We start from the raw sequence: 22,043 nt of genomic DNA on the forward strand, positions 1-22,043 counted from the left end.
TGCGAAAGAAATTATAGCGGATATAACAAATGAATTCGACATGATTCGGTAATTCGTTAAAAATCTAATGAAACAAAAGGTCAACTCAAAGTAAATCTTCCATTCCAATCAGCTGATTAATTTTGTGCTGGAGGTTGGATTACTGGCAAAGTGCATTCCTGAGAACTGAGTGAGAAGGGTGTTGTATTGTATTTGAGCAGAGAAGAGAGATTGTCATTGTGTGTGTTAAAAGATTCAATAAACAAACAACTTTCCAAACTGCGAATCATTATCACGAATATATATACATACATAAATATTGAATACAAATGCAATTATAGCGGATATAACGAATGAATTTGTCATGATTCAAGATTCAGTATAACGAATATGAACATTCTACAGAAATAACAAATTATCCGAAAACGTATTAATGTAACATAACAAATATAGCAAAATGAAATTATGTATTTTATGAATGACAACAAATCAAAACTAAACAAAATTTTCGGTTGTGCACAAGTCTATTCTTCACTGTAAGCTGTAGTACAGGCAAACAAACTTTGGCAACAAAAGTCACTCTAATATCATCACTTCTTATAAACTAAGCATGTTGGAAATAAACATCTCTCCTTAACCACCTTCCGTCCGCTCTATAGCCGAAAGACGGCTACAGCGCGAACCTAATTTGCCAGGAGGGCGTCCATAGACGTCCTCCCGTGCTCGAGCGGCCTGCACACCCCCTGCAGGGCATGCGTGGCATGCTATGTGATCAGCGAGTCTGAGACACGGCTGATCACAGATTGGAATAAAGGATCGCTACCGACCCCTTACCACGTGATCACCTGTCAGCCAATGACAGCTGATCATGTGATGTAAACAGAGCTGGTAATCTGCTCTGAATAAAAAAAAAGCCGATCACCAGCGGCTAAGAGAGGGACATCAGTCCCGATTGTGGAGAGCCTCTGCAGAGGCTTCTGTGCCCATCTGCACCACTTAGCAGTGCCCACCAACGCCACCTACCAGTGCCCACAGTACCACCTATCAGTGCCCACAGTGCCACCTACAAATGTCATCAATCAGTGCCTCATCACCAGTGCTGCCTATCAGTGCCACCCATCACCGTCTTATCAGTGTCGACTTATCTGTGCCTATCAGTGCAGCCTCATCAGCGAATATCAATGAAGGAGAAAAATTACCCGTTTGCAAAATTTTATAACAAACTATGAAACTATTTTTTTTTTTTAATTTCTGTCTTTTTTTTCTGTTTGCTTAGTAAAAAATAAAAACCCGAGTGCTGATTAACTACCACCAAAAGAAAGCACTGTTTGTGTGATAAAAATTTAATTTGAGTACAGTGTAGCATGACCGCACAATTGTCATTCAAAGTGTGTCAGCGCTGAAAGCTAAAAATTGGTCTGGACAGGAGGGGGGTTTAAGTGCCCAGTAAGCAAGAGGTTAAAGAGGATGGGTTTTACTTCCTCTTTATTTCCCTGCAAAGGTAAAGCATAATGGGCTACTATGCATTGTGTGTCACTTACCTGAAACCGAAGCCTACACTGTCACCGCTGTCCCCACTAGCAGCAAGCGTCCATCTTCACCCCTCTTCAGGTTACCAGTCATGGCATGACCCCTATTAGAAACGCCATGATTTGCCCTTTCTAAAGTGTGCATGCACCATAGACATCGCTGTAGGTAAAAGTGGTTGTACAGGGTGTACAACCACTTTAAGAGTTGGATTGGGACAAAATGTTATCATTTGCCAACAAAACTTCTACCTCCCCTAGGGCACAGGAGTATAATTATAATATAATAACCTTTCAGTGTGGTATCATTGTCCTAATCTGACCTAGCACTCTCTGAATTTTAAAATGGCAGCACAATATGGTAAACATCTTAGTTCTAAAACTCTCTTTCTTTCTCTCAATTCCCCGCTTTCTGCTTTTCTTTACAGGAGGAAAAGAATGTTGGTGTAAAAACACCATTTACTATTAGAAACCTAAAAGCGTCAATCTTTGATATGTTCTTAGGAGGAACGGAAAGTACTGCAGTCACTGTAAACTTTGGATACTTAATACTGATAAAGCATCCTGAGCTACAAGGTACAATACCTGGTGTTATATTAATAAGAGTCAAACCCAGCATTCTTTCAAGATAAGATGAGATACATTGTGGTTAATTTACTAAAGGCAAACAGGCTGCTCACTATACAGGGGGAATTTTATATTAGTTTAGTGAATGTGACGAGGCTCTGCTGGTTTTCATCATGGAAACATGTGCAAGTTAACTTTGCAATGGAATTCTCCCTTAACAGCCTAATAATAATCTAAGAAAATAATCCCCCTTGGCCCACATTTGAGTTGCTTTGGTTTGGATTTCATTTACTTAAGAAGTTGTTTCAAGCTACTTCCAATTTGCATAAATTTAGGCTCCATTCACATCTAAGTGTAGTGATTTACTGGTGTTTTTCAGGCATTTTTAATAAAGTTTTTGCAGTTTTTTGTTGAGCATTTTACAGCTACAAACCTCAAGCAGAAAATCGCTCAGGTGTGAATGTGGCCTTACTTCTGAAGTTTATGAAACTGCTTCTAAGTTGCACTGAGCTTCTTTGAGTTGTTTTTGAACTCGTTGACTTGTAGGCAGAAGCATAGAAGCCTAGATGCAAACAATTGCTAATAGTGTACATAAGCCCTTATGGAAGTATTAGCTGGGCAATGTGAAGGCCCAAGGGCACAAACTGAATAGTCCTTACAGAAAACCGCCCTGAAATCAAAAGACTAAGACAAACTGAGGATTCTTCTTCATACTGAAACCTAACATTAAAAGGATTTCCAAACTAAATGGACATGAGAACAAAACACCAGCATGCGTTCCTGAAGAACCACATAAATCCCGTCTATGAATGAAAGTTGTATACAGGGCTGATAGCAAGATGAGTTCCAGATCCCAATAACACCAAAAGCAAGTCCAATAAAAAGTCAAACGTTTATTCCAAACCAGTTAAAAACATGACTGCATATTAAGCAGCATTACCAGTGGTTGAACAGGCACAGACCTACAGCAGGAGAAATATACCAGGGAACCCAGAGGGAAAAGGAGATCCTGGTTGGGAGGATTTGATAAAGGGACGTGCCCCGAGACATGTAGATCTGGCGACCGGCTCAACTTCCTGGTTTCTCCAGCATTCCCATGTTTCATCAGCTGACCTCCAGTAACGTGAGTCCCTCTGCTGTTCGGCGACTGTGGGTGGCCTCCCAAACAGGATCTCCTTTATCATCTGGGTCCCCGGCACATTCCTCCTGCCATAGGTCTGTGCTTGGTCAACCGCTGGTAATGCTCCTTAATATTCAGTCATGTTTTTCATGTTTTTAACTCGTTTGAAATAAACTTTTGACTTGTCATTGGACACCTGGCATTGGGTGTTATTGGGCTCTTGAATTCATCTTGCTATCAGCCCTGTATACACCTTTTATCCATAGATGAGATTCATGTGCTTCTACAGGAGCACCTGCTGGTGTTTTTGTTCTCATTTCTTTTTTCTACCATCCCAGTGGTCACTTTGAGGCTGCCCTGATTAGTGTTATTCCTTGGCAACATATCCTGTTCCAGCTGGGGCTACTTCATCCAGATGGAGAGGTAGCAGTCTAGAGCCCAATATGTTTGTGTGTGTATGTATGCCAAATGGAATGGAACCTCCTTTCTTGCTAAGTAGTCCTCACCTCTTACAATACCTTTTATTAAAAAAAATAGGACTTCTGTTTTTCTCTGATTTTAGTACCTGGAAAACAAAAGTCCAACCAAATTTCGTAATTAAAAAATAAACACCATGATTGGATGATGGAAGTCAGAAGAACTTCCTCATTCACTAGGCTCTATGGATAATTCCCTTGCAAAGTGATCAGTCTGTGTATCACTTCCACAGTGTTATATAAAACCCACAAAGTGCCGTGCATAAATTAATACTCTTAAGATGACTTACTCCACCCTCAATAGGAGCACATACCTCAAAAATACTACAAGCAAAAAAACTAAAAATTGTATGTGAGCAATACATTTTGCAAAACGCGTAGAGGCTGCTGGGAACTCAGTTTTAATTACTTCCAGTATACGAGAACGAGGCTTGGAACGCACTCGGAGGCTGGGGGATGCACGCCGCTACTCAGAGGGGATAGAAGTGATAGGGTGACAGGCCTGAACCCCATCCCCACGTACACGGCTGGACATGCTTGGTGCCGGCATAGGCACAGGCACATGTGAGTTTATATTTTGTTTTTTACTTTTTAAATACATTTTTGATATACTACACTATGATAGCCATTCATATATCTTTATGAGAAAAAATTAGCACGAGAGGTTTCCATTTACCGCTTGGAGAGGCGGTTGGTGAAATCCCCAAAGGAGGGGTTATCCTAAATGAACTATATACAGATTTAATCTGGTGAGTGGCCATTGCGGCTGGTGGTGGTAAAGTCACTTGTTTGGTGGATATAAGAAGCACTTTATTAACCTCCCTAGCGGTGATCCCGAGTCTGGCTCGGGTTGGGATTTTAGTTCCACGAGCGGTAACCCCAAGCCAGACTTGGGATCACATCGCTGGATACAGGGAGAACACGGAGAAGTTACTTACCTTGTCCCCTGGATCCAGCGATGCCCTCCACGCTGTGTAATCGAGCTGTCCTCCGCTCGATTCACACAGTGCCCGAATGCCGCCGATCTCCGTTCCCGGCGCCAAATTCAAAAAAGTAAAAGTACACAAAACACACACAGTACTGTAATCTTACAGATTACAGTACTGTATAAAAAAAAATTACACACCCCCTTTGTCCCTAGTGGTCTGTGCAGTGCCCTGCATGCACTTTTATATTATAAATACTGTTTTTCCTGCCTGGAATTTGGAGATTGTCCATAGCAACCAGAAAGTGTCCCTTTTTCAGTGTTTTAGGATTTGATTACATTATTGAATAATTTTTATTATTATTTATTATATTATAAACTTTATCATACCCGGGATGTCTGCTAGACTCTGGTTTGAACAGATTTAAGAGAGTTATTCCTAAGAATTACAGGACTACAATATAAAAAAAAAAATTCCATGCAAAATAATTGTACCGCTTTCAGCACCTAAGACCAGAACGAATCATACCGCCAGGGAGGTTAAAGGAGCACTTTAAGGAACTTATTGGGACTGGAGTGATCCCTCACTCAGGATATTCATTGTGCACTAGAATTAATTGTTTTGTTCACATACAATTTTTTGTTTTTCTGCTTGTAGTATTTTTGAGGTATCATTTACAATAATGAATTGCACTTAATACTATTTTTTACTACTATAGAAGATACGTGCTCCTATTGAGGGTGGAGTAAGTAATCTTATAGGAGTATTCATTTATGCACGGCACTTTGTGGGTTTTATATAACACTGTGGAAGTGATATTTGACATTTAATAATTTGTGGTGGTAGTTAGCGCAATCCAAGTTATATACATATTTTGAATTAAATTTGTTCACGCAGTGACACTTTTATATTAGATTGCAGCAAACTAAGATATAAATTGGTAGTTTCTTTTTGCGACGGTAGTCCATTGCTTTTTTAAAGTGATCAGTCTGTTTGCCTTTAGTAAATCAAACCTATCGATCTAGCTTATTCATGATTAGGTAGACAATTCATGTCAGTGCTATGGGGTCATGGTGACAAAGTGGTCATTTGGCTGCTTACCACCTGCTGTTCTTAGCCACTGAGGTGTAGCCCAAAGTCTATACACCTTTTCTGTTTGTTTTATTTCTGACCTGTAGAATATGCTGTATTAATACAATTTTCTAATAAATGGGTTCTGTAAGAAAGGCTTTTCTAAAAATCAAAGGATTTCTGTTCCACAATATACTTTTGCATACTATTAGAGATCTATGGGGTTGATTTACTAAAGGCAAATAGAATGTGTACTTTGCAAGTGCAGTTGTTCCAGAGCTTAGTAAATAAAGGGAAGCTCTGCTGATGCCCATCATTCAATCATGTGCAAGCAAAAATGCTGTTTTTTTTTTCCTTTTGTTTTTTTTTCTTGCACGTATTTGGGTATTCTTTGGAAATTGATGCTTCATCTCATTTACTATAAGTATTTACTTTTACATTTACTATATGTATATTTTTGCTGTTGTCTTGAAGTTTTTGTTTTTGTTTTTTGATCAAATGCTTTGTATCACTTGGTTTTGTCTCACTGGCCTTCGAGTTCTCCATATATGCCCATGGAAAATTTACAAAAAGCTGCAAGTCTGTACTGTGCATCATTTAATGAATTCTCCAAAGGAAAATATGTAGAACTAATTTAAGCTAGCTACAATAGTAGCTTAGATAAAAAAGCAAAACATCAACTTGCTATAGTCAAGCAGGAAGAGGATGTTATCTTCCTATCTTGGTTTAAGTTTACTATGAAAGACCCAAAAAAGAAGTAACAATTTATGCTTATCTGAACCCAAAATTGTCAATTACTGTACGTCATGTGAAGCTGCTCAGTAAAGAGGACGAATGAAAAATATGAAAAATGAAAATTCCTTACTTCTATTATTTTTCTATGCATACTTAATAGATAAACTTCATGAAGAAATTGACCAAGTGATTGGTCAAGGCCGAGAACCTAAAGCAGAGGATCGGAGCAAGATGCCATATATGAATGCTCTTGTTCATGAGATTCAGAGGTACAGTGACATCTTTCCAATGGGTTTTCCCAGAGCTACCAACAGAGATATTACTTTCCATGGTTACTACATTCCTAAGGTAAGTGAATGTTATCAATGAGGACTGCTCATAAATAATTCAGAAGAAACTCTCAAAGGCCTACACTTCCCTGGCCTGGAACTCAATCACATTCAAATGGTATTATTCCATCTCTAAATTTCTGGGTTTGAAAATCCTTAGATGTGTAGCACTAACCCCCGAAGGAGCTGCTGGTTATTTTTGGGCTTACCGTTACCCTCCGCTCTAATTGTTGCACGTCTAGGGCAGTGTTTCTCAACTCCAGTCCTCAAGGCACCCCAACAGGTCATGTTTTCAGGCTTTCCATTATTTTGCACAGGTGATTTGATCCGTTTCACCGCCTTAGTAATTACCACAGCCCTTTCATCTGAGGGAAACCCTGAAAACACAACCTGTTGGGGTGCCTTGAGGACTGGAGTTGAGAAACACTGGTCTAGGGGATGTCCCATGGTAGATGGCCCAGTAACTTGAGACTGACAATAGATCCACTTGAATGGATTTTATTTGCAAAACTCAGACAATTGAACTGTCTTTCAACTTGGGATCAGAGGGTTGGAAAAGGAATTTCAGGTACTCTTAGTGTCAAAGTCCAAAAACATTAAAGAACTTGCTTACTTTGACTGCATCCAGATAATAGCCATTCGCAGCTAGATGATCACTCAGGTTGGACAGTCCCTCTCTCACAAGGCCTAGCAGCCAACTTGGTGCTTACTCAGTAACAAAGTCTTTGCCACAGACGTTGCAGAACATGTAGGGAAACTAAACTTGAAACACTTGTAGGATACCTGGATCTTTCAGTCTGCTTGGCAATATCGACAAAACCGGATTCTCTCGGTTATTTCAGCCCTTCCAGGCTCTTGTTAAGAAAACCAATCCATACGTGGTGTTTTACTAAAGAGTCCTCCCCTGGAATGCTCGAAGTACACTGAGTCTCTCCCGAACCGGAGACCGCACCCAACCATCTCAGAATCCTCCTTTAGTTTCCTTGCCTTGGGCTAGCCAGCTCCAAGACATTAAAGTCGGGTGGATCCGCACCCCAGGCCATAGCCTTCCTGGGGGCTGGTCAGCACATCATACTGGACCGGAACCCTGAACCACATGACATCCGCATCTTATGTACCCTCTCTCAGAAGCCCAGCGAGAACGCCACTCCCACTGGGCGGGCTCCGACCAGACCACAGTTCCATGCCTGCCAGAAGAGACAGTGCCCCCTGAAGTCCAGCGAAAACGCCACTCCCACTGGGCGGGCTCTGACCAGACCACAGTTCCATGCCTGCCTGAAGAGACAGTGCCCCCTGTGGCCAGGCTGAACATCTCACAGTCCAGTCAGACTGATGCTGAGGCCCAATTTGGTTAATTACACCCAAACCAAACTGCAGTTTAGACAACTTTAATTTTAGAAAAACCGCATAGCGCATGCTCTTCAGGAGCCGCCACTACAGATGGTTTTCAACAACACTGACAACCATTTCCAGCCATTTTTTTTATTTTGGATAGAGTGGGGCAGAGCTGCAATTTCCGTCTCTGGCCCCATTGGAGAGATTTGCCCTCACTTCCACTGATGCCCATGCAAGAAGCTGAGGAGCTCAGCTGTCATAGAAAGGCAAAAGCCACAATGAAGTTTCCAATTCTACACTTCTCTACTTAAAGTGGAGCTCCACTTGTCTGCCCCCCCCCTCCCACCTCGGCTGCCACATTGGGCACCTTTTGAGGGGTAGAAGGTACATGGTATTGACAGGTATCTGCTCCCACTTCTGGCTGAGATTGTCACAGCAAACTCAGCTGGAATTTCCACCCCCTCCTCCTCCCCCTTCAGCTGGCCCATTTACAGAGAGCAGCGTACATTGTGTATGCACAGTAGGGAACTAGCTGTGAAGCCACAAGGTTTAACTGCTCGTTTTCCCTAGTGGAGATGGTGATGGCAGCACAGGTGAGGACATTGCTGAATTAGTAGACAGGTAAGTGTCCTAATATTAAAAGTCAGCAGCAACAGTATTTGTAGCTGCTGACTTTTAATTTTTTCTGAAGGAGCCTGGACCTTCTCTTTAAATTGTGTTTTTTTTTTTTGCCCCCTTTAGCCATCTCTTGACAAACTCCTGACAGAAAGTGAGGAGACATCTTTCCAATAAGGACACAGGCACAATTTAAAACCTTACAGAAGCTTTCACCCTTCTCCATTTCATCTAAAATAAAATTAAATATTTTGGATGGAGTTATGCCGCGTACACACGATCGGAATTCCGGCCAGAAAAAGACCGTTGAGAGCTTTTCATCTGAAAATGCAACCGCGTGTATGCTCCATCGGAATTTAGCTGTCCGAATTTCCGCCAGCCAAAAATTGATAGCATGTTCTCAATTTTCCCAGTGGAAAAACTTTCTATCGGTAATTTTGATAGAGTGTATGCAATTCCGACATGCCAAAAAATCACGCATGCTCAGAATCCAGTTCGAGACGGAACCGCTCGGTCTGGTAAACTAGCGTTCGTAATGGAGATGGCAGATTCTTCACACTGCAAATTTTTTAATTGTTCAATGCCGCGCATTCTCTTCTTTATATAATGCTAGAAGAATGAAGTTGTTTTGCTGTTCATATTCACACAGTTATCACAAACTTATTTTTTTATTATTTCTACGTATCTCCTGAATAATCTTTATTTTAATTTAAGCCAGATCTACATAATATATGTATTATTTTTGTAAAGTCCTTTTTTTTCATTAATATAAATTTTTTTATTATTGTATTATTTTCTAGTGCTCTCCTTTTTATTTTTTTATGCCACGTTTCCACAACACCATTATTATGTTGTATTTGTAAATCTGTTTGTTGTTGGTGTCCCTTGTTAAAATTGACATTGTATTTTTGAAATGTACCTGCCTACTCACCCAAAATAATTTATATTTGCTATTTGAAGAAAAACACATAGGCAAGTATTTTCTGAAAAAAAAAAAATCACAATTTATTTAACATCATAAAAACAAAATAAAGATGAAGGCAACGCTGGAGAAAGTGCTTGAATTTGCGAAGCCTTTGGCCTCCAAGGCACACATGAACTTTGTGGCTCAAAAACTTGGTAGCTTGAGAAGTCTATATAGAAAGGAGGTCAATCTGGTCCAAGAATCCCAGAGAACAGGAACAGCAGCAGATGACATATGTACCCAGGCTGTGGTACTACAAAAGGCTGTGTGTTCTGTCAGATCAGACTGAAGGCAGGCAATCACTTTCTTGTCTTCCGTACAGCCTTCCTTGCATCCTTCCCAGGAGGTGGACTTGTGGAAGGAGGAGGATGGGGGAGTGCACACAGGTGATCGTCGTCAGTCAGTTCACCACTCAACCCCTTGTGGATGGTTGTAAAAATTATTTTTTCACATTTGTGCCGTTGGCCCTCTTCCATTTGCTGTAAATTGGAGGCTATGTAGATGCCATAGGCCTCTACAGCATCGAGGGGGGGATTTCAGGGCATCATTAGCCTGCCTGATGAGGGCCAGTGCTGCCTTCTCTGTTTTAGTCCCCTTCCTGGGCCTTTTGTATGGAAGGCAGAGGGGAGGTACCTGAGACTGGGTGGGCCCTGCCACCTCCTGGCTGACACCTTCCCTCGCCTCCTCCTGTGTGCCACTTGCCAGAGCATGGTCCTGGCTGAGGTCTTCCTGTGTATGAAAAAGGGACATGGTTTTAGTTTTTTATTTATCAAACACACACAATTTTCAGCTTATTACTGTTGCAAATTGAATGTTACTAAATAGAAAAGACTATCATTCTGAACCCAGCATTTTTCATTCTTGTCCCAATAATTTTTGGCCACTGCTGTCTATTGATATGTGAAACACTTTTTGTTAAATCATTAATTTCTTATTCATAATAAAATCTAGTTAACAATCATCATTTTCACATAAAAAATATGTATAAATATCCTATACCTGGCTCCAACTGGGCTCCTCAATCTCCTCCTGGATGGAAGGCCCAGGTTGGTCCATGGAAGCCTCAGCTGGGGTTGAGGGAAGGCTGGATGGAAGGCTGGAGGGAAGGGGTGTCCCGGAAGAGTTGAAAGCGATTCCCTGCCCTCAATCTGGTCATCAAGGAAGTGCATCCTGTTATAGTACCACAGAATGGGTACATACACCTGATCTGCTGCTGCTCCTGACCTCAGGGATTGCCGGAGCTTCTGATACTCCTTCCTATAGGTGCTTCTCAAGCTACCAATTTTCATTTCCAGAGACCTCATGTCTGCATTGGAGGCCTGGGTCTTTACAAATTCAAGCGGCTTCTCCAGCGTTGCCTTCCTAGCTGCTTTATTGTGATATAATGGGTTTTTCACATCCCATAAATTGCGCATTTATCCAGGAATTTGCCCAGGAATTATTGGTCTTTAAATGGAAATATTTTCTCTGCGAGACCAAACAAAAGACAAAAACACTCATCTCAGGAAAATCTTAAAAGCCAATATAGGCATCAATCTAGATTCAGTATAGTCCGCTCATGTCACCAAAGTTAAAATCGTACCTTCGTTATAACGTTCGTCGCTTCCATTCCCCCTTCATCTGCATGCAGAACGTAGTTACGACACACACGTGTTTAAGCTTTATATACACTGCGCATGTGTGAAACTCCGCCCACGTCGCCCGCCCCTGACATTCTTTCTAGAATATTCCCCGTCCCGTCTCTTTCGTCGCAGTGGGAGAGGAACATGGTGGAGACACACCAGGTGCATAATAATAGCAGTAACGAGGAGGAGGAAAGCCCAGAACCAGGAATGTCCCGATCCCAGAGGAGATTTAAAGCCACAAATATGTCCTTTGCTGAAATGTTGGAGATGGTCGACATCTTGAGGAGGAACGACTATGATGGGAATTATGGTCCATAACCAAACACAAATCTGAGAAAGGCCAAGATCATGACTAAAGTTGTGAAGAGTCTGTACAGGAATTTTGGGGTACGACGATCCAAGGATAAATTGAGGAAACGCTGGTCGGACCTCAAATTAAGGGAGCAGGATTAGTATAGAAAGATCAAGAAAGTTCTTAGAAAAAGTAAGTATTTGTCGTGTGTTCCTATTATTATTATTGCATGCTGCGCCATGTGTTTTTCTTTATGGTGTTGTACATGTAAAAATGGCTACTTTCATGTTCATATGCACAGTAATCGGTCGTAGTAAACATTGTTCGTTTCCCAAATAAATATGATGTTTTCCCAGATACCAAATTAAATACATATGTTCATGCTAATTTTGAATTTAATAAAAGAGGTTTAGGACATTGTTGTCTAGATGTGTTTGAACAGAACAGAAGGAATAGCAAACTAGATTTAGTGTAATGTATGGAGAGGACACTCAGCAGCTGTTTACAAATCTGGACTCGGGTGCACTAGTGTGGGACACAAGAACAAACTTTTTAGGGTGTCAAACACAGGTACTCCATTGGATACTTGGGGGTCCAAAAAAGTTAAGTAATTCCAGCGTTAGTGAGGGAATAAATCGTGTCTTCAGCTTGGAATTCTGTCCAGACAATTGTCCCCCACTTCCAAGCAATGTTTATCATTAATATTTGTTGCCTCAAATATCTGTGTGCTAAACCTTTTGTTTCAGTCTCATAGGAGAGCAAAGAATCGGGAAATATGAGGTCACCAGGAAGAGGGGGAACAGAGGTCACAACCAGAGGATGTAGAGGAAGGAGAGGTGGTCAAGATTGAGACCACAACAGGTGAGTGTCTGACACCCCAGCTTCAGGTAATAAGAGATGTATGCTTGCATATTTATAATACATGGTGTGTTTTTTTTATTTTTAGGTGATGTACAGGTTGTGGAAGAACAATCAGATCATTTCACGAGTGACAGTGCCCAAAGGCTAATCCAGGACATCATGTGGTGTAGTCAGAATTTAGAGATCAAACAAAAAACTATGGATATTGAACTAAAACTTAAGAACATGATTGATGTCCTTGGAAGAATTTAATTTACAAAAAGATGGCACTATTTTGTGTTTTTTGCAAAAATGTTGACAACATTTAAAAAAAGCCTAATTTTGAAGATGCACACAGTATATCAACATGTGCTATCTGCCATCAGGGAATATCAATGTATGTGTTTTGTGCCTGCAACCCCTTCCTCAAAACTCAAGTAGGTGAGAGGAAGGGGTTGCACCCCCAAAACACGTCCATTTGTCCCCCATGATGGGAGATAGCACATGTTGACATTAGGCATGGGATCAGAATGCAAATCCCCAGTTTGACTCCCAATCTGTATACGTCTTCAAAATTAGGCTTTTACAGGGGTGACTTCACCCCATCTGTTTAAGGCAAGATCCACACATTTTGGACAATATAGCATGTGATCTTGCCTTTTAAGTTTTTCAATGTTGAACTTTGTAAGTTCTAGAGTTGTGTATGTTCTGTTTTCAAACATGGCTGTTTATGTAACCTTAAAAAAAAAAATATGTAGATAACTCAAAATGTTATACTTTTTTACAAAAAAAAACGTTTTACAACGCACATGTGAATGTGTACGGAGTAAAAGGATTTTTACTCAACAATGTGTGGCTTCTTCTTTCAATAATCAATACCATTTTTTGTGTTTAAATTGGTGTTTACAGTGTCAATGGGTTTAGATAATAATGTACAAACCACTTGGCACTACAAGTGCACTAGGAGGCAGAAAAAAGAAACACAAGTAGGAAATCAAAATCCAGATTTTTGCAGATTAAATGTGGGGGGCCGGGATCTGGGGGCTCCCGGATTCCGATAAGCCCCCCGCCCGCAGACCCTGACAACCAACGGCCGGGGTTGTCGGGAAGAGGCCTTTGTCCTCATCAACATGGGGACACGGTGCCCCCCCATGTTGAGGGCACGTGGCCTGGTACGGTCCAGGAGGGGTGGGGCGCTCGCTCGTCCCCACCCCCTTCCTGACCGGCCAGGCTTCGTGCTCGGATAAGGGTCTGGTATGGATCTGGGGGGGACCCCCACACCGCTTTTTCGGAGTCGGGGGTTCCCCTTAAAATCCATACCAGACCTAAGGGCCTGGTATGCTCTCGGAGGGGGAACCCACGCCAATTTTTTAAAATAAATTTGACGTGGAGTTCCCTCTCGAGAGCTGATAATTCTCTGAGAGTTGCCTCCGTATAGACGGAGATCCAACTTGGAGGCGACTTCCATTGAAATCAATGGGTACCAGTCGTCTACAAGTCGGATACAAGTATTACAGGAACCTTTTCTGAAGTCGAAGCGACTTCAGTAGTGTGCATTAAGACGGCTCTCATTCACTTACATTGATTTTTACATGTAGCGCGACTTGAGGCGACTAGGGGCGACCTGAAGTCGGATCTGAGTTGCCCCTGTGTGAACCGACTCTAATGGGCGGGGACATCACCCAGTGACCCCGCCCCTTGTCCTTATATAAGTCGCTGCACAAAGCATCCCTGTCATTATGGCCAGAGACAGCGTCTAGTCAAAATCTCAAGGAAGAAGAAGAAGAGAAGGCGGCGGCGGTGGTGACGACGACAGAAGAACGGGCCACCGCTAGTAAAAGAGCTGGAAGAAGGAGCGGAGGCCCGGCAAGAAGAACCGAAGAGGGGGACAAGACCCCCGAAGTCAGAAGGAGAGGCGGCGGCGACAGAAGACCTGGCCACCGCTAGTAAACGAGCTGGGAGAAGAAAGCGGAGGCCCGGCAAGAAGAACCGAAGAGGGGGGCAAGACCCCCGAAGAGGGGGACAAGACCCCCGAAGCCAGAAGAAGACCCCCGGACAGCGGCGGCGACGAAGAAAACAAGTAAAAGAGCTAGCAGAAGATAGCGGAGGAGTCCAGCGAGAAGACCCCCCAAGTCGAAAGAAGACCACCGGAGCTGTGCAATAAATTATTTTAAAAACGTGTTGTGTTTTTTTTTTTTACTTTTTTTTTTCACCAGGTAAATGGGTAGGGGTACAGGGGGCTCCCCGATTCCGATAAGTCCCCCGCACGCAGCTCCCGACAATCAACAGCCAGGGTTGTCGGCAAGAGGCCCTTGTCCTCAACAACATCGGGACAAGGTGTTTTGGGGTGGGGGGCCCCCCCTTCCCCAAAGCACCCCCCATGTTTACGGCATGTGGCCTGGTGCGGTTCAGGAGGGGGGGGGGCGCTCGCTCGTCCCCACCCCCTTTCCTGACCGGCCGGGTTGCATGCTCAGATTAGGGTCTGATATGGACCTTGGGGGGGACCCCCACGCCATTTTTTTCGGCGTAGGGCTTCCCCTTTAAGCCCATACCAGGTGACGGGGCTGGCGAGGTGTCAATCTCGCCCATGGAGGCAGCGACATTGACCTCCTTCGCTAGTCCCGCCTACCTGGAGTGCGTTCAAAATTAATAGACTTTCCTCCGTGTGTGGGCAAGTCCGTTCATTTCAAAAGTACGGTGGACTCCCGCCATAGTCCAGCGGACCTAGGCCGCCGGAAAAGTCCGGTTGTGTGTGGGCAGGTCTGCTCGTTTAGAAAGTCCGGCGGACTTTACGGCGGTTTGTCCGCCACACCAAGTCCGCCGGATAGTCTGATCGTGTGTACGGGGCATTAGAGTTGCCCCATCAGAGGGTGCTGTCTTAGTGTTCCCAATATTCTTGGCCATAGCCATGGCAAGCATCGAAGTGGGATCTTTGTACACGATTGTTACATTTTTGACATCGCTTTTAAATGATTGCTTTTCCTTGTTTTGGCAATGCAATAAATGCAGCTATTTGTAGATCATCCATAGGAGGATGAATATATTAATCAGTGCAATTAAGCTCCATAATTTCTAAAAAAGTTGTTGAGATAATTTATTAACCTCATATGGAGTGCATTGCTTTCATTAGATTCATAAGGGTTGATTTACTAAAGGCAAGCAAAGTGATCATTTGGCATGGGGATTTTCCTTTAGCTTGATGAATATGGTGAAAATGCACTTTGCAAAGACTACCTAATCATGTGCAAGGAGAAAATAAATAACTCAAAAATAAATATATATCTATAGATATATATCTATAATTTTTTTTGCTTGCACGTGTTTTGATGATGGGACTCAGCAGAGCTTCACCTCATTTACCACTAAGACTAAAGATAAATCCCTAGCAATCTGAAAAGTCCCATAAGACATAAGATATTCACATTAAGCTGATCTCTTTTAGGTGTATCTAAAAAGTAATTGAAAATACTTAAATTCCCTTAAAGAGGTTGTAAACCTTCCTGTATTAATTGTACCTACAGGTAAGCCTATAATAAGGGTTACCTATAGGTACAGTAAATATTTCCTAAATGTGCGCCGTTTAGGTGGTATTTACTGTATACTGCACTGATGATGTCTTTGACGCAAAGACCGGACGACATGCAGCGTGGATGATGCAGGCTTCGTTTGCAGGTAAGTGTCACATAATGTGTTAGTATGTGATGCATACTAGTACATTATGCCTTTACTTTGCAGGGAATAAAAAAAGGGAAAAAAACTACAGAGTTTACTTCCTCTTTAACACCCTCAGTGTTTTAATTTGCTATACTATTATAGTGTTAGTGGCAGTGGTGGTAAGGCACAGAACAGATCTGTATTACATTAACATTAAGTTTGACAGCAACATTTTGTATTATTATCTGACTATCAAATACCTGTTTAATTAATTTATAGGCAACCAATGTGCTTCCCATGTTGACCACGGCATTACGGGATCCTACACATTTTGAAACTCCTGAAGAATTCAACATAAAACATTTCTTGGATGAAAATGGCAAATTTCAGAAAAATAATGCATTTCTACCATTTGCTGCAGGTAATAAAGTGTTGCAATATGTTTAGCTAGGAACTTTTTCAGTCCCAGAATCACTCAGAATTATATCTTTGTCTTATAGACTTCCTAGCTTCCTAGAAAGGAGGGAGGGTATTTTTAAGCTATTGTACAAATCGGTGCAATACAGAGGTGGTTCTAGGCTTTGTGAGGCCTTAAGCAAATTTGAGACACGAGGCCCCATTCACATCAATAATTGGAAAAATAATTCAAGCAATAAAAATTAACTGTATAAATTGCATATATTAATAGTTTTAAATTCTATGAATTCACATTTTTTTATAGAATTTTCTCTAACCAATTTATTGAATTTAATTGAATTCTTCTTTAGTCAGATATATTACATCTTGGTGGCTGGGCAGGCAGTGGGTGACGACGGCGAGCTGTGTCTTCCATGCTTCCCCATTCGCCTCTCTTCTTTCCTTCTGCTAGGCATCCAATAGGATCGCCTGTGCTTTCAGCCAATCAGGTGATGGGTATCAGACCCACGCTTCCTGATTGGCAGAGAGGCGGGTCTGTGTTAGAAAATAAATATTCATTGGCTTTTCTAACACACCTGGGTGGGCTTGGAGTGCAATGCTCTGTGCCCACCCTATTTTGAAGCCTATTAGAACCTATGGCTCTAATCAGGTGCTTAAAAAAAATCCAGCCACTGTAATTCAGTTGCCCAGTGTCCTAAAAGGGGCTGGACGCATGACTAGGGGGTGGCTGTGGATAGATTCATGCTACACATGAATCTATCCGTTATACATATAGGGGGGTGGCGTGATAGAGGGGGCAGCGCCCTTGAGCCCAAGTTCACACTAGTGCAGACATTACATGGGATTCGCACCCGCAGTGGCAATAACGTTTTAAAAAAAAAAAATTCCTGCACTGAAATCGGATTGCATGGATGTTCTCACCTATACGATCTGATTCTTGTGCAAGTTCGCATTTTGCAATGCAATCTGTGAACCGATCTACAGGTGTCATTAACAATGTATTGATACCTGCAACGTTTCGCAGAAGGCAGTGTGAGATGCGATGCGGGAACCAGCGCTGTAATCACGTCATCACATCAGTGTGAACCTAGGCTAATGGACGGGCTGCCACTGCAAGAGATGGTAAGAGACTGCAGACATGAATGGGCTGAAATTGCACTGCACTCAGGTCACATATGAATTGCACAGTGCAGTGCATTCCTGTGCAATCCTGCCCTGTGTCCTGGAACCCACACTTTGCTCCACTAACTTGCCTGGTAGGGGGGCACTAGTTTGGGCAGTGGGAGCATTTATCCACATCTGTTGTGAGGTGCCTAGAGCCACCCCCTTTGTGGCAGACAGCATCTGTTCGATTGGGGGGGGGGGGGGATATGTGCTAGTGGGGCTTTGGGAGGGAAAAGACATGTGCTGGGGGCTGGATTTCATATCCAAGATCCCTTGTAGTCCTAAAGTGCCCCCTAGCACACAGTGGTGTCACTAGGGTTGGTGTCCCCTGGTGCAATAAAACATGGTGTCACCCCCATGCACTTAGCAGGATAGTGTGCCAGTGTCGCTCTCCCCTCTTAACCTGTCACAATGGATGGAGCAAGGATGGAATTGAGGGGGGAGGGGAGGAATAGAGCTGGAATGGGATCAGGGGACTGAATGGAGCTAGAATGGGATCGGGGAATGGATAGTGATCGGGATCAGGGTGGTAGATGGAGCCTGGATGGGATCAGGGGGATGGATGGAGCCGGGATGGGATCAGGGGGATGGATGGAGCCGGGATGGGATCGGGGATGGGATCGGGGAATGGATGAAACCGGGATGGTTTTAGGGGAATGGATGGAGCCAGAATGGGATTGGCACGGGGTGGATGGACCCAGGATGGATGGAGCCGGGATGGGATTGGGGGATGGATGGAGCTGGGATGGGATTGGGGGATGGATGAAGCCGGGATGTGATCGGGGGATGGTTGGAACTGGGATGGGATCGGTAGGATGGATGGAACTGAGATGGGATGGGGCCTGGATGGATATCCTCTCCCCCAAATCACTCCAAGTGAACTCTTTGCTTGTCCCCCCTCCCTCATCCTCTTCTTCATGCTCTCCTTCCCTCCTCTCCTCTGTAAGACTCACTTTTACACAGACCTCAGACCAGCATGCTCTCAGTACAGGTGGTGTGCTTCCTTCACTCCTCCTCCTCTGTGCACAGGAAAACATGACAGCACAGGAGGAGGAGGGGCGGGTTCAGTTCGCTCCGCAGTGCACTGTGTGTGTCAGGCAGCTGTGGAGAGATTCCGGCTGCAATGCACAGTGGAGCTTGCGGTGTGCAGGAATGGAGACATCCTGCACAAGCCGCGGGCATTGGGGGGGGGGGGGGGTCGAGAATGGATAATATTACAGGATGGTCCCAGTGAAATATTGAGGTTGTGGTATGGGCAAATTAGGCGGCTGCGAGGCCCCTGTGGGGGCGAGGCCTAAGGTGACAGCCTAATTAAAGAGCTGCCTCTGGTGCAATATGTTGATTGGAGGAATAGTTACGGTATGGTTTTTGAAGTATTGTCTGGCCACCTTGATGTATTGGTATTTGCCAAAAAGGCCAAGATCACTGACAGCCATCTTACGCTCATTATGTTTCATTATCTTAAAAGATATCTCTGCGTTTCTTAGGTGGACTATGGGGCTGATTTACTAAAAGCAAAAACCTGTTCCCTGTGCAAGGAAATTTTTCTCAGTGTTTAGTGAATATGGTGAAATTTCATTTTGCAAAGACTACCCAATCACATGCAAAGAAGATAAATAAAACCCTGCTTTTTTGCTTGCACATGATTGGATGATCGAAGCCAGCAAAGCTTCACCTCATATACTAATGTAGGCAGGTGATGTCTGTATCCCCCACTGTAAGTGGTGCTCTACCAATGTGGCAATGAAGAAGGGGAAGGAAGTCGTGAGGAGCTCAGTTCCTCTATGACTTCCTGTGGTCACAGGGAGACAGCTGTCTGGACGCTGGCACCGCACGTGACTTTGGCAGCCATCTTAGGCTTGACAGAGTCTATTTAAGTTTCTGAATCCAGGGTTTGGCACACTTTATGCAAATCATTAGTGTAGGGACAGGTTCCCCATCTAGTATTAACAGTGCTTAGCGGAGGGCAAAAGTTCCTGAGGAATAGGAAAAATGACGGGACTACGTTATCTCCTTGTAGGAAGCCTCTTGTTTGGGTATGGACCGCCCAGACTGCATTCCCCACTCCTCGCCGCAGAAGTAGTTGCCATCATTCCAGGACCTAGATCCTTGGTTACTGTTTGTAAGTGGCTGCAGTCGACTGTGCCTTCTCTCTGGGCCTGTTTGTACCTTGGATACTGGTTTCATCCCCATCAGCCTTTGAGTGTATTCTTGCCACTGGCACAACCTACCCACACTAAGCTCTGTAGATAATTCAAATGCAAAGTGCAACTTCATTTGTAAAGTAAACTACTTATTTGCCTTTAGTAAATCACTTCCATTGAGTATACCATTTAGATGTGTATCTACCAAATTGGCACTCCAATTTTTGCAGCCAGTCAGCTAGTGTTATCATTAGATGGTCATTATTTATGCTTAGGCATGATGAAATCATGAGAATCACCAGTGTGAATATCTACCTACTTGTACATTCGTGTAATTAATAAGGAATTACATAGTTTAAGAAACCAGACAGGTGTGAGTTATCATATATTTTTCTATGCAGACTGGCGCAATGTGCATGCCTAAAGGCTTGTTCACACTTGAGTACATTTCTAACGATTACTAAAAGCTCCTATAGCATTAGTATGGGTGTTAGACACGCATTAATAAGCTCTAGTATGGGCGTTAGACTCGCATTAATAAGCGTTAGTATGGGCGTTAGACTCGCATTAATAAGCATTAGTATGGGCGTTAGACTCGCATTAATTAGCATTAGTATGGGCGTTGGACTCGCATTAATAAGCGTTAGTATGGGCATTGGACTCGTATTAATAAGCGCTAGTATGGCTGTTAGACACCCATTAATAAGCGTTAGTATGGCCGTTAGACTTGTGTTTTTACAAGCGTTTCCCCAAATGCCCTACGGGCAGTTTTGAAGAGTTTGATAAGCGCTAAGGTGCGATAAAACCGCTCAAAAAACGCCTATTTCATTACAATAAATGAACTAATCTAAGCACCCCACAACCGCACCACAATTGCCTGCCAAAGCGTTTGCGAAGCGTTACCAAAGACCTGAATGGGAAGCGTTGAAAGGCTTCATGATTCTTAAATTTTGAAGCAACGCTAACGCTTCATGTTTTCATAATGTGAACAACACTGTGTGCTGTCCATTGTATCTTGTGCATAGGCATTTAAGGGCCATTTTTAATGCCAGTGTGAACTTAGCTTTAGTTTAGGAAATCAAATAAATAGCAGTTTGAAAATTCAGTTGTTTTAAAGTGGAACTCCGGTCAAGATATAATAGACACAAACGAATACAGCTTTTAATAATACAGCATTGTTTTATTTATTTTTTAATGCAGGCAGGGTAAGTCCCTAATTGGACTTGGTATCAGCCCTTGTACAGCAGAGCTCAAACTGGGAAAGGAAGAAAATAGCACAAGAAGCCAAACAACTAGATAAACTCCTCAGTCTGCTGTGTTTGCTTTAACTGTCAAGTCTTAGGCTGAGGGTAGGACAAGACCCATCAGTTTTTAATAACTTATGCAAATAAAAATCAGGTCTCCTGCCCTGCCATATGTGACTGTGCTGTGTGGCAGAGCTGTGTAAATCTCAGAACTTAACAAACAGAAAGACAAATCTTTTGGCAGGTAAAATAGCTCCTTTATATCTATTTTATCTGTGTATTTATCTGCGTCATCCTATTTTATATGCTTTCATTATTGTAGGAAAACGAGGTTGTATTGCGGAGAGTATGGTGCGCATGCAGCTTTTCCTTTTCTTCACCATTATCCTGCAAAAGTTTACCCTGAAGTCAGTGGTGGACCCCAAAGATCTCGACATCTCTCCTACAGAAAGTGGCATTGAAAACATCCCACCAGCCCGCAAGATCATCTTCATTCCTCGCACATTAGAAGGAGGAGCTTAAAGAATCCTCATATTTTAGCGCTCTGAACGCCCAGTCTACATTGTTATATAATATAAATAAAAGAGAAATTGTAGGGCAAGACTTGCATATTGTATTGTAACCCTTCTGATAAGTAGAAAATGTTGATCTTGGGGTTGGTTTACATCAGTAGCACTAATCTGTAACAATAAAGACTAACTCATTGTCTAGTGATGAAAAAAATAAATAAAAAAATAAATATGAACTTGGAAAAATATTTTAGCTGCTTATTCATTATTGTTATAACGACCTGCATCTCAGCTAGCCTTATATAGGTGCATTTTATTAGTGTTGTAAGCAGTAAATCTGCGGCAGATATTAAATCATCAAATCACTTCAGCTGAACTCATTTACATAGTTACATTGGGGTTGATTTACTAAAACTGGGCAGTGAAAAAACTGGTGCAGCTCTGCATAGCAACCAATCAGCTTCCAGGCTTTTTGTCAAAACCTAATTGAACAAGCTGAAGTTAGAAGCTG

At 42.7% G+C, this 22,043-nt stretch overlaps 1 protein-coding gene across 2 annotated transcripts in view; it reads left to right on the plus strand.

Moving 5' to 3' along the window:
- Positions 1 to 21,780, plus strand: part of LOC143982859 (cytochrome P450 2C23-like) — a 49,688-nt gene extending 27,908 nt beyond the window's left edge. For both annotated transcript variants that reach the window (XM_077481915.1, XM_077481924.1), the window contains 4 exons: positions 1,934 to 2,081; positions 6,561 to 6,748; positions 16,334 to 16,475; positions 21,346 to 21,780. In XM_077481915.1, the coding sequence (XP_077338041.1) occupies positions 1,934 to 2,081; positions 6,561 to 6,748; positions 16,334 to 16,475; positions 21,346 to 21,545 (678 nt within the window). In that variant the 3' untranslated portion in view covers positions 21,546 to 21,780. The remainder of the gene's footprint in view (positions 1 to 1,933; positions 2,082 to 6,560; positions 6,749 to 16,333; positions 16,476 to 21,345) is intronic.
- The last annotated feature ends 263 nt before the right edge of the window (positions 21,781 to 22,043 follow it).

Source organism: Lithobates pipiens, unplaced genomic scaffold (genome assembly GCF_037356315.1).
Source record: "Lithobates pipiens isolate NorthernLeopardFrog02 unplaced genomic scaffold, aLitPip1_a1.2 Scaffold_1, whole genome shotgun sequence".
Taxonomy (NCBI): domain Eukaryota; kingdom Metazoa; phylum Chordata; class Amphibia; order Anura; family Ranidae; genus Lithobates; species Lithobates pipiens.